At 44.5% G+C, this 13,405-nt stretch overlaps 1 protein-coding gene across 3 annotated transcripts in view; it reads left to right on the top strand.

Moving 5' to 3' along the window:
* The window catches only part of MYO5C (myosin VC), a 106,173-nt gene that overhangs the window by 55,399 nt on the left and 37,369 nt on the right, over positions 1-13,405 (top strand). For all 3 annotated transcript variants that reach the window (XR_013521004.1, XM_002753496.6, XM_035259671.3), the window contains exons 22-28: positions 1,016-1,180; positions 2,777-2,870; positions 5,754-5,817; positions 9,440-9,620; positions 11,589-11,682; positions 11,979-12,042; positions 12,127-12,207. Coding sequence is in view for 2 of the 3 variants with exons in the window: in XM_002753496.6 (XP_002753542.3) it covers positions 1,016-1,180; positions 2,777-2,870; positions 5,754-5,817; positions 9,440-9,620; positions 11,589-11,682; positions 11,979-12,042; positions 12,127-12,207 (743 nt within the window). In the remaining variant the exon portion in view is untranslated. The remainder of the gene's footprint in view (positions 1-1,015; positions 1,181-2,776; positions 2,871-5,753; positions 5,818-9,439; positions 9,621-11,588; positions 11,683-11,978; positions 12,043-12,126; positions 12,208-13,405) is intronic.

Genomic DNA, 13,405 nt, shown 5'->3' with positions numbered 1-13,405 from the left:
CACAGTTTGCGCAGAATAGCGCTTAAAAATAGCAGTGGCCAGGCCAGGTACAGTCACTCACACCTGTAATCCCAGCACTTTGGGAGGCCGAGGCAGGCGGATTACATGTGGTCGGGAGTTTGAGACCAGCCTGACCAACATGGAGAAGCCCCATCTCTACTAAAAATGGAAAATTAGCCAGCATGGTGGCACACGCCTGTAGTCCCATCACTCAGGAGGCTGAGGCAGGAGAATCACTTGAACCCGGGAGACAGGTTGCAGTGAGCCGAGATTGAGCCATTGTAGTCCAGCCTGGGCAACAAGAACAAAACTCCGTCTCAAAAAAAAAAAAAAAAAAAAATAGCCACAGCAATGCCAGGCAGGAGTCCTGATGCTGCCTGAGCTCCGTTTTAGGTGTGTTAGTTTGCAGGACTGTCACAGCAAAGTATCATTGACTGGATGGCTTAAACAACAGAAGTATACTGTCTTACAGTTTTGGAGGCTGGAAGTCCCATATCAAGATATTCGCAGGGTTGGTTTCTTCTGAGGCCTCTCTCCTTAGCCTGTGGGTAGCTGGCACCTCCCTTTGTCTTCACATGATCTTCCCTCCATGCCTGTGCCTGTGTCTTAATTCCCCCCTTCTTCTAAGGATGGCAATCATATTGGAGTAGGGCTCACCCTGAGGGCTCGTTTCACTCAATTCCCTCTCTAAAGGCCTAGGTTCAGAGGTTAGAACTTCAACAAACAAATTTTGGGGGGCAAAGTTTGGCCCATAGCAGTAGGGTTGTCCTGGTTCTCTAGGACTGGAAATGTCCCACGTTAAAACAGCCACCAGTTTGGGAAGACATGTACCCAGCAAGATCTTGCCATGCTGGTTTCACCGTGGAGAAGATCAACAAGTGTCAGTGCAGTGATAAGTGTGATCAGCCTAAAGCAGCTGCTTGGATTTGGATTCCGTGTCAAAGGCTGTGAGAATTAAATGGAACAGCATCTCTTTTTGGATAAACCTCTAAACATTGGATTTTCTTTTCTCTAGAACAAAGAAAACCATGGGCTGGTGGAGAAGCTGACCAGCCTGGCTGCTCTTCGAGCTGGGGATGTGGAAAAGATTCAGAAGCTGGAAACAGAGCTAGAAAGAGCAGCCACCCACAGGCAGCATTACGAGGAGAGGGGGAAGAGATACAGGGGTACCGTGGAAGAGGTGAGCCGTGGGCTTGTGAGCTGGGAGGGAAAGATGCGGACTCTCTGTGAAAAAGAGGAGCCCTGCAGGCTTTTCCTATGAGGCGGATTTCTGCAGAGCACATCAGATTTTGCTTTCAACTTCCATTACCAAAGGGAGCCTCCCTTTTTAGGAAAAGCGAGATCAGCGCATTCAAGTCTAGGGGAAGGGAGGGGGGTAATAATTAGAAATGCAACATAGGTTTTCTTTTTTTGAGTTTTCAAAGTAACGAAAGGCCCAAAGAGCTTTGGCTGCCCCTTCCCTTTCTTCATGACCTTGGTCCCCTGTGACTTGTCCTTAAGGTCTGTGCCCTGGAAACATCTCCCCCTGAACAGCACTGCAAAGTTAGGGTAGGGTTTTTATCTCCAGTGTAGTGAAAAGAGCAGTCAATGTAAAAACCAGATGCCCTAGATTGAAATCTTGCCTTTGTCTGGCTGGACAGCCTTGGCTAAGTCTCTTACCCTCTCTGAATTTTAGTTTCCTCATAAAAAAATGAGAATAACAAAAAAGGGCTGACAGAATTGTTGTGAGAATAAAATGGTCAGATGAAATACTCTAGCCAAATGTCTACGGTGAGTCCCTGCAAAAGTATGAGCTAGTGTGTTCTAGGAAGATGGTCTTTATTACCATTCACGCTGCTGCATTTTTTTTTCTTTTTTCTTTTTTTTGAGAAGGAGTCTCTGTCACCCAGGCTGGAGTGTAGTGGCATGATCTTGGCCCACTGCAACCTCCATCTCCTGGGTTCAAGCGATTCTCCTGCCTCAGCCTCCTGAGTAGCTGGGATTACAGGTACCCGCCACCACGTCCGGCTAATATTTTTGTATGTTTAGTAGAGGTGGGGTTTCACCATGTTGGCCAGGCTGGTCTTGAACTCCTGACCTCAAGTGATCCACCTGCCTTGGCCTCCTAAAGTGCTGGGATTACAGGCGTGAGCCACCGCACCTGGCCTCTGCTGCATTTTCAAAGTCTTAGCACCCAGGTTTGGTAGCTTGGAGGCCCAGAAGACATCCCTTTGCCCTCCCATGACCCGGTGCTGGGTGCACCAACACTGCTGCGGTGGGCATCAGCAGCTGCCTGTCACCATCAGTCAGCACCACAGGGCCTGCTGCCAGCCCAGCAGACACTTTACCAGGAGAAGTTGAAATGATAGGAATTCTGCTGTGCTCACACATCCTTCCTGAGTCATAACAATTGCAAAGTGTGAATCTCCTTTATGGCATCAACTGCGTAATCATAGCATATTGGATACATAAAGTCCCCTGGCTATTGAGAAGCTCTGCAAAAGGAAGAGGTACATCCTTGACATCAAGGAGCCTCTAGATGTATCCTTTCTCCTTGTTTGAGCCCTTGCTTACTGGGTCAGGAATAGTGTCAGTGTCACCTTTGAAGCCACGTTGAGCCCTTGCATGTGGAAGTAATGGCAGCATCTTACAGTGGGCTGGTGCAGGCTGTTATCTAGGGACAGGAGCTGAGAAAAAATAAACTTATTTAAGAATATACATCTTTTGCCAAGGCAATGGTGACAACTTGAAGTGAGGTTTTTCAAAAAAGTTTGCTTTTCCCCCTTCCCTCTGCTAGAAATTGGCAAAGCTTCAGAAGCATAATTCAGAACTGGAAACAGAGAAAGAAAAAATACAGCTGAAGCTTCAAGAGAAGACTGAAGAGTTGAAAGGTAAAGCTCCAGGGGCTTACAAATCCAGACATTCACTGATTTGCCACTCAGTCAACAGTATTGGGGGTGACCAGTTTTAGAACCAGGGGTTTCTCGCATACACTTAGTTTAGTGAGACAGTTTTCATCCACAAGGAATAACTACATTTAAGTCATGGTAACTTTGCCCTACAGATTCATCTATTTTATTTCCCTCTTTTGTCAGACAGCAGAGCAGTTCCTCTCTGTGCCTTAGAACCTCCTGGACCCTTTGCAAAGTACAGATAGTCAGACCATGAGCCCAGAGCTTTTGCGTCAGAAGATGGGTGTGTGTGTATGTGCGCACATGGGTGTGTGGTGGTGTCAGAGGTTGTTCAGACATCTGTAATTTAGAAAACCTTTATGGTGATTCTGATGTACCATCAGGGTAATGCTGCGGTCATGTTTGGTGCTCACCAAAGATTTGCAGAAAACATTTCCATCTGTGAGGGTTAGCCCAAGTGACACCCATGTCCTCTGCCACTGTCCTGCCCTGAATGAAGGGCAGACCCTGCAACCAGTAGTATCACTTCCTTTAGGGGTGTGGCACAGCTATGCTTGGCCTCCCTCCATCCGTTTGGGCTTTCCAGCTCAAATTCAACTTGACAGTACTTGCTGTATCCCAGAAGAGGCAACAGGCCACAGAGCCTGGCAGTCCCTGACCAGATGTGTTTAAATCACCACTCTCAGTGATCTTGTCTAGGGGGCTCCACTGGGGGCAGCAGGGGCATGAGGGTTCAGGCCTGGGATTCTACTCGCACCTCTGGCCCAGCAGGTGGTGGATATGACAGGACCCAGAGGAGCGCAGAGCCCCAGGAGTTCTGGGGGCAGTGGGAGGGGCAAATGTTGATGAAGAGGGAGTAAACCACCTGAGACCAGGCACTGGGGCAGGAAAGGCTGTGCAGGTGCTGACAGGAGCAGGGCATGCCCTCTCATTCCAATGCTGTGAGCCCTCCACCTTGTCTCTGTAGGGCTGAGGGTGTGGACACAGGAGCCATGTGACTGTCAGAGATGAACAGGAGCAGGTCAAGTCTGGAGTAAACCTTGATCCTGAGTTAGAAAAGGGTTTCCCCATCTCCACCCTTTTTATTACAACACACTCCTCTTGGGTAGTTATTTTGGGGTTTTCTCCCCCTAATTTCAAGTAGAATTTCCCACAAGGACATTTAAATTCTCAGGAATATAACCCGAAAATTATATTTCTGAGACCATGTCATGTTTGGATAAGTAACTTTATATCCTCTTCTAAAAAGTCCATGACAACTTTCAACCTAATAATTATAAGCTGCTTATCCTGTGTGCCTCCCAGACATGGCAAACAGTGTTTTCCGAACAGCACCAGCTTTTACCTATGCTTGTGACCTGTGACCCACAGATGCTATCAAATGGTATTTCCCCTTTTTGAGATTCCAACTTAACCTGAACATAACCCCGTTCCTCTTAGGAAGTAAATCACATTTGAGCAGCTTCTTTAGCTCATTTGCAAATGGCCCAAGATGGTAAGCACCAGAATTAAAGCCAATGCTTTTGGTTAATTTAAAGTTGAAGTTTTATCAGATGTGTTGGCTTCTAAATTAAAGCTTGAGCGTTTCCTGGCTGCCTTACAACTTTCTGAAGCAGTCATTTTGATGCGGAAACATTTAGCACTATGTTAGACAAACTATTAAACCATTGGCTTAAAAAAAAAAAAGTAATTTGAGGCCGGGCATCGTGGCTCACACCTATAATCCCAGCACTTTGGGATGCCAAGGCGGGTGGATCACGAGGTCAAGAGATCAAGACCATCCTGGTCAACAAGGTGAAACCCCATCTCTACTAAAAATACAAAAATTAGCTGGGCATGGTGGTGCGCGCCTGTAGTCCCAGCCACTCAGGAGGCTGAGGCAGGAGAATGGCTTGAACCCGGAAGGTGGAGGTTGTGGTGAGCCAAGATTGTGCCATTGCACTCCAACCTGGGTAACAACAGTGAAACTCCATTTCAAAAAACAAAAAAAAGTAATTTGGAGAATTGCTATCGACACTACACCCCAAGGACCCCTTCTGGGGTGGGGCTCAGAGGCGGGGTCAATGATGAGATGTCAGCCTAGTGCAAACAGAGACATCACTGTTGAAGAGGCTGCATTGCCGGTCTCCCATTTCGATGGCCCTGTGGCATATGGGTGTGTTGGGAGTGTGGGGTTGTCACAGCCACGGATGTCCTGCCCTTCAGCCTGCAGACTTTGTGTTTACTACTCTTGTATTTCAGTGTTAACAGCTGTCTTTTTTTGTACTTCCTCTTCCCCAGATGAAGGCAAACAATTATTTTCTCAGTTATCACAGATGAGTAGTTCTCAGCTTTGCTTGCTGCTGCCCCACCCCCAGGCATTTGGCAATGTTTGGAGACAATTTTGGTTGTCACAGCTGGAGCAGAGGTGCTACTGGCTTCTAGAGGGTAGAAGCCGGGATGCTGCTCAAAATCTTGCAATGCACGGGACAGCCCTTCTCCACAGCAGAGAGTTATCCAGCCCAAAGTATCAATAGTGCCAACATTGAGAAGCCTTGTCACAAATGGATCATTTTCTCCCCAAAGGGTTTCTATTTATTTTTAATAATATTCATTGTCTCACATCCAATATACCTATCTTAATAAATGACAGTCATAAATGATAAAAGTACTATAAATGAAACTATTGATAATTCCAACCTGACAGATTTGTGAGAATTATTTTGAATCCCTCTCATCTGTATTTCATGTTTATAAAAAATGATCTACACTATCACTGTAAGTCCTGTTAGTAATAAACATCACACGATTGTTAAACTTAACATGAAACAATCAAGTTACTGATTTGGCAGACATACCTCAAAAAGCATTCTCTTTTTACAGAAAAAATGGACAACCTCACCAAGCAGCTCTTTGATGATGTACAAAAGGAAGAACGACAAAGAATGTATGGAACCTGGTTTGCCTTAAAGCTACTTCTTTCTTCTCTCCATGCTGTTTTATATTTTCCTTCTCAGCTTGCATATAGCAGATCACAGATACAGGAAAGTGGGGTGTGACTATTTTTAGGAAGTGAGATTAGAGATTTATGAGAGCTGAGTTCCACAATGTGTGCCATAAGATACTGCACACATTCTGGAGTAGTCCATAAAGCTTCTGCTGGGTGGGTACAGCGGACTACCAGGAATTTCTTTCTTTTTTTACTTTATTGCTAAGACAGTGCAAAACTCAGAGACTACTACCCCCTTCAACTTCCACTAAATCCAAGAATTAACATTCTTGCCTAGGAAATAAACCTCCCTCCCTTCCTTTCCCACCTATTGTACTTGTTAGTCTGTCTTTTATCCCAGAAGGCAAGGTAATTAACACACCTCACAGAAATTAAGGCAGATGCCTGACCTTGTGCTGTACCAGTCTACCTTTCCTGTCTCAATAGCAAACCCTTGCTAATCTCCAAGGACTCCAATCTGGGCTTCCCTTCTCTTAAGGAGCCAAAGGCTTTTCTTAAAGTTGGGGTACATGGCAGGGTACCTGGAAAGAGATACAACATTCTATGCATATCTCTTTGAGGGGGCTAGAAGGCACAGGGCTGCCTGGGGTTGTAGGATACAAAACTTCCCCATGCAGTGAGCAGGACAGCCTGGGTCTGGGTGAGGAAGTAGGATTCTAAAGAGAGGAGGGAATATCGCAGAATCGCTCCAAGAGTTAACAAATACATGAAGTGTTTCATGATCCTCCATCAGTTTTTAAATATGTCTAATTAACTCATTTACCTAGAAAAATATAATTGTCCATGAACTTTTAATTCAAAGATGCTTTTGGCATCTGTTCATGTGCAGGGACCACTTGGGAGTGACATTTCCAGCAGGGGGCTTGGAGAGCCAGGCTGAGGCCAGGTCATTTTGGGCTGTTTGCAATCCTAAATGGGTCAGGGTGAGGCAGGCCAGTGAAGGGAGTAAAATTCTTCACCCTCTATAGGCCTGTGTTCCTCCCGTGCTCCTCGTTAGCACTCATCTGTAGCTTCGTTCAGTCCCCGGTCAGCCAACTGGGGAATTCCTGGCCCCTGTCACAGTTCTTAGGAGGTTCCAAGAGGCCTGGAGTCTGTGGGCACCCTCCTGACCAGCTCAGGTTGTGTCTCTAAGATGCTTTTTACATGGCCAGGCATGGTGGCTCACACCTGTAATCCCAGCGCTTTGGGAGGCCAAGTTGGACAGATCCCTAGGTCAGGAGTTCAAAACCAGCCTGGCCAACATGGTGAAATCCACCTCTACTAAAAATACAAAAATTAGCAGGGCATGGTGGTATGCGCCTGTAATCTCAGCTACTTGGGAGACTGAGGCAGGTGAATCACTTTAACCCGGGAGGCGGAGGTCACAGTGAGCCGAGACCACACCATTGCACTCCAGCCCAGGTGACAGAGCAAGATTCCATCTAAAAAAAAAAAAAAACTTTTTGCAAAGGACTTCTGGACCAGGCATGGTGGCTCACACCTATAATCCCAGCACTTTGGGAGGCCAAGGTGGGTGGATCACCTGAGGTTAAGAGTTCAAGACCAGCCTGGCCAATGTGGTGAAACCACAAAAATTAGTTGGGAGTGGTGGCAGATGCCTGTAATCCCAGCTACTAGGGAGGCTGAGGCAGGAGAATCACTTAAATTTGGGAGGCAGAGGTTACAGTGAGCTGAGATCATGCCACTGCACTCTTGACTGGGCGACAGAATGAGACCCTGAGACCCTGTTAAAAAAGAAAAAAAAGACTGCTGCTTGCAGTTTTCATTTTTATAGGCATTTTCCTGGCCTCTTGGGAGTACTGCGGTTTTTTTAAAAAACTGGGAAACCAAGTTTGTTAGTATCTATAGAAAAAAGAGGCCGGGTGTGGTGGCTCATACCTATAATCCCTGCATTTCGGGAGGCCAAGGCTGGCTGATTACCTGACGCCAAGGCAGGTCAGGAGTTTGAGGCCAGCCTGGCCAACATGGTGAAACCTCGTCTCTACTAAAAATAAAAATGTAAGCTGATGATAGGTGCCTATAATCTCAGCTACTCAGGAGCCTGAGGCAGGAGAATCACTTGAACCTGGGGGTTGAAAGTTGCAGAGAGCTGAGATTGCACCACTTCACTCCAGCCAGGGTGAAAGAATGAAACTGTGTCTTTAAAAAAAAAACTTCTAGGCCGGGCACGGTGGCTCAAGCCTGTAATCCCAGCACTTTGGGAGGCCGAGGCAGGTGGATCACGAGGTCAAGAGATCGAGACCATCCTGGTCAAAATGGTGAAACCCCGTCTCTACTAAAAATACAAAAAAAAATTAGCTGGGTGTGGTGTCGTGCACCTGCAGTCCCAGCTACCCAGGAGGCTGAGGCAGAATTGCTTGAACCTGGGAGGTGGAGGTTGCAGTGAGCCGAGATCGAGCCGCTGCACTCCAGCCTGGCGCCAGGCAACAGACCAAGACTCTGACTCAAAAAAAAAAAAAAAAAATTATATAAAAAAGAAATCAAACAAATTTATTGGGAATGTGGCTCTCTTTCTCAGAGTTTTCCCCTTTGTTCTATAAAAGCAAGTTATGAACTGAGTTGACAGCTCAGCAAGAAGAATGGTTTAATAAAGTCATAGAGCTGGTACTTCAGGGGCCCTGTGGGCTGTGTTGGGCCTGCCTAGGTGATGTATCTCTCTTCAATTATTTTCTTAGTTAATCATAAAATTTTTAATTGAGCAAACTTCTAGAGCAGTTGGATTTCCATGTACTTTGGGGCACCTGGATTTGCTGCCATTTATTCTAGAATTTTCGAAGGGCTAGACTCCTGGACATATCAGATTGCTCTCTTGTTTGGGATCAAATAAGCCCCAGCAGGATCCTTGGAATGAGGAAGGAGCCAGGACTTGGCAGAGCACACCAAGGTATTCACTGAAGAAAACTGGCCCCTCTGGGGGGGCTACATGGAGTCAGGGGTTGGCAATACAGTGCCCCAACAACCAGTGTGTCTTTTAAGTTCAGCCTCCCTATCCAATGTCCCTGTGTGTGGTCATTGTAAAGTCACGCCTTTCGTATCAGGAGGCGTAAGAAGTTGCCTTTCACCTAATAGAAGGGGAAACAGTTTGCTAAAAATAAGGCCATTATCTGCTGGAACTGTCACAGTAGGTCCTAATTAACTTGTCTCCTCTTGTTGCTTTCAAAATGATGTATTGTTCTAATTCAAAGTAAAGATTGTGGAGACAATTCTAAATTATTTTGTTCTTTTTGTGGGGGGTGAGAGGCGTTTGAGGAGGGGTCTCGCTCTGTTGCCCAGGCTGAAGTGCAGTGGCCCAATCTCAGCTCACTGCAGCCTGGACCTTCTGGGCTCAAGTGATTCTCCCACCTCGGCCTTCTAGGTAGCTGGGAGTACAGGTGTGCACCACCACACCTGGCTAACTTTTGTATTTTTAGTGGAGACAGGGTCTCTCTCTGTGTTGCCCAGGCTGTTCTCAAACTACTGGTCTCAAGGGATCTGCCTGCCTTGGCCTCTCACAGTGCTGGGATTACAGGTTTGAGCCACCGTGCTCGGCACTCAATTATTTTCTTCTTTTGCTGCCTAGGCTTCTTGAAAAAAGTTTTGAACTGAAAACACAAGACTATGAGAAGCAGATTCAGTCTTTGAAAGAAGAAATTAAAGCTCTTAATGATGAGAAGATGCAACTCCAACACCTGGTGGAGGAGGGGCGCATCACTTCTGATGGCTTGAAGGCGGAAGTGGCCCGCCTGAGCTCGCAGGCCAAGGTAGAGCTGCTCTTGCTTTCAGCCCTGCCCTTTGGTTAAGTGATTTGATTGCAATTCCAAGTTCCCACAGATCAGACAGCTAAAAGCATCTGAGTAAAGGCGACAGGCTAATGGAACCTAATTCCTTCGGTCCTTCCACCTGTGAAACTCCAGGCTGCCTTTGATTTAGCAATCATTGTATTCTGTATTTAAAAGTCAACTTTCTAACTTTTTTGAAATTACATTTATGTAAAATTATTTAAATATGTTAGGTAGAGACCACTTCCAAATTACACTGTCAATTGAGGTGAATCCTTATTATATAATCCATCACATCTATAAACACCTGCATTAAAGTTACCTTATCAAAATCTTCCATTTAAACTGTTATTAGAAAATTTACAAAAACAATTATCCATTGCACAGTGTGGTGAATGTAGTTAGTAAGAGTGTATTGTACATTTCAAAATCACTACGAGTAAATCCTAAATGTTCTCATAACAAAAAAATGACACGTATTTGAGGTTAATTAGGTTGATTTAATTATTCCACATTCAAAATTATAACATCAATAAAGCTATAAATTGTCAATTAATGGTAGAAATTTTTAAGTAAATTTTTATAAAGCTGAGAGGGAAAAATCACGTGGTAGAATTTTTAGAACTGCATAATCATACATAAAAATATTAGTTGTTACCTGTATTTACTATTAAAAATATATAAATATTCCTGGGCAATTTATAAAAAACTCTTGAGAAAAATGAATGAACGGATGAAGTAATGATCCATGCTTGGACAATCAAGGCTTAAGTGAATTGTTTCCCTACCAGAAAACTTAGTGTCCCTTTGTTCTTAAATGTGAGACATTTCTTCATTAAGTTGGGAAGTAGAAACTTTTAAGCTTCTACTAAATATGTGAAATACATATTAGTAGAGTATGTGTAGGAGTATGCAAATATTCTCTGTAATTGTCATGGATTAGCCATGTGTGGTTTAGAAGAACTTTTGGAAATGCATCTGGATGGCCGCTGAATTCCACAGCTGAGGTGTCTGTCTTCTCTGGGCCCTGTCCCCTGTTGTTTAAAAGTAGGAAGTCAGACCACATGATCAGGAAGGGCCACTTTCATTCCTGTGACTGCTTCACTCTTAGCAGCCACATGAGCCTGATGTCAGTCTGTGGGAGTCGTCTGGCTGAGGTCTGAGGTCTGTATCTTAAATGTAGAAAATTGTGAGGCTGTGCTTGCAGGGAGGGACCAGTAGGTGTCACTCACTTCCGCTTTCGTAGGTAAGAATGGGTTACTCTCCAATGTGATCTATTAAGATTATTCTGTCCTCTGAAATCTAGGTGGAGGCTTCCAAGCCTCAACTCTTGCAGTCTGCTCACCTGCAGGCTTAATAGTACAAGGAAGCCACCAATGGATAAAATATTAAAATTAAAAAAAAGATTATTCTGGGTTTTGTTTTTTGTTGAGACTGAGTTTTGCTTTTGTTGCCCAGGCTAGAGTGCAGTAGCACCGTCTTGGCTCACTGCAACCCCACATCCCAGGTTCAGGCGATTCTCCTTCAGCCTCCAAAGTAGCTGGGACTACAGGTACCCACCACCTAACCAGACTAATTTTTTTTTGCATTTTTGGTAGAGACAGGGTTTCACCATGTTGGTCTTGAATTCCTAACCTCAGGTGATCTGCCCACCTCAGCCTCCCAAAGTGCTGGGAATACAGGCATGAGCCACTGTGCCCGGCCCAGGCAAGTTAATTCTGTTGATACAACCCAGTAGATCTGGCATTTTGAGTAGTTAAGCATGCTTCAAAGCCAAGCTGTGTGAGCAGTAAGGACTTAACAAGATTTTAACTACAAAAGAAACTACAGTGAGGTCTTGCTTACTGAGTCTTGCATAGACACTGTACACTATAATAGTGTCCCCTTTGTGTTATATAAAGCATAATCGCTGTTTTTTCTTTACCTGATTCCATCATTGCCGTGATTCAGACAATCTCAGAGTTCGAAAAAGAGATAGAACTACTTCAGGCACAGAAGATAGACGTGGAGAAACATGTACAGTTACAAAAACGGGAAATGAGAGGTAATAAAAATATGAGTCTCTTAGACCATGGGTACGGGCTGAAAATCATAGCTGTGTCACTGCTAAGGAGATGTGTCGTTTGGTATGAATTTGGTTGGACATGGTAGATTGGTTAGTTGGTAGGTTGGATAGCTAGTTGGTTGAATAGCTAGAAGGTTGGTTAGTTGGTTGATTGGATAGCTGGTAGGTTATTTAGCTGGAGACTCTATGGAGCTAGAAAAGTGGTCCTGGAAAGGGAACGGGAAATGGTAGATCATCCACAATGTAATGTATACAACTCTGCCCTTTCCTTTCAGAAAAGATGTCAGAGATCACCAAACAACTTCTTGAAAGCTATGACATTGAAGATGTAAGAAGCAGGTAATGATTTCTGCATGATCAAACATTTTAAGACATGTAAAACATGAGAGGATGATAGAATTTCTTATCTTCCTTATTTTCCAGGCTCTCTGTGGAAGATTTGGAACATTTAAATGAGGATGGAGAACTCTGGTTTGCTTATGAAGGACTAAAGAAAGCAACACGGTTAGAAATTCTCCTCAAGGTTCTTCTTTATTTTTCAGAGATAATAAATAGACTATTAGAAAGTCCAAAGTTTACCTTACATAGATTGATACACAAATTCCTTATGGTAAAATGACCAAATAGCCACCAGAAATATTTCTCTGAGAATTAAGTAATTAGCTTATTCATGAAGAGCAGTCTCTTCACAGGATAAAATGCCTAGCAAAAAACCCCATAAGCCATACAATGAAAACTGATTTTCAAATAAGTTAGCTAATGTTGCCAGAGATATGCAGATACATTTAAATTTAAGGCATGTGCTGCATTTCGTTACATTAATAAACTATTTTTTACAGCAGTTTTAGGTTCGCATCAAAGTTGAGCAGAAATACAGAGTTCCCGTATACTCCTCTCACCACGTGCACACAACCTCCCCCGATATCAACTTCCCAAACCACACTGATGAACCAACACTGACACGTCACTGTCACCCAAAGTCTGTAGTTTACGTTAGGTTTCATTCTTGGCGTACATTCTGTCACCCAGGCTAGAGTGCAGTGGCACCATCTTGGCTCACTGCAACCCCACCTCCCACAGGTGTATATGACTCGTATCCCTAACTGTAGTATCATAAAGAACATGTTTTATTTTCTTTTGTGTTGTTTTGTTTTTGGGAAGGAATCTCACCCTGTCGCCAGGCTGGAGTGCAATGGTGTAATCTCGGCTCACTGCAACCTCTACCTCCCGGGTTCAAGTGATTATCTGCCTCAGCCTCTCCTTTAGCTGGAACTACAGGTGTGCCCTACCACACCCAGCTCATTTTAGTATTTTTAGTAGAGACCAGGTTTTGCCATGTTGTCTAGGCTGGTCTCAAGCTCCTGACCTCAAGTGATCCGCCTGCCTTAGCCTCCCAGAATGCTGGGATTACAGGTGTGAGCCACTGCACCTGGCCAATATTTTTAAAGCTATTAAGAGTGTAAAAATATAATAACTTCTAAAATTTTCTTCATTGTTAACTATGTGTCAACCCCCACATAATGCTTCCTAACTAGCTAGAAAGTTTTATAATTAGACATTCCTGATTCTGTAGCCTGTAAGTGTGAGTGCATAAGTAAACTTGATGTACCTGGTGCACCACCCTTGCTGTGGGTCTTCACAACTGCCAAACACCTGCACCCTCCTAGCCATCAGCACAGAACAAAGGCCATGCGGTTTATTT

Source organism: Callithrix jacchus, chromosome 8 (assembly GCF_049354715.1).
Source record: "Callithrix jacchus isolate 240 chromosome 8, calJac240_pri, whole genome shotgun sequence".
Lineage (NCBI taxonomy): Eukaryota > Metazoa > Chordata > Mammalia > Primates > Cebidae > Callithrix > Callithrix jacchus.
This window is presented reverse-complemented; position numbering and strand designations above follow the sequence as displayed.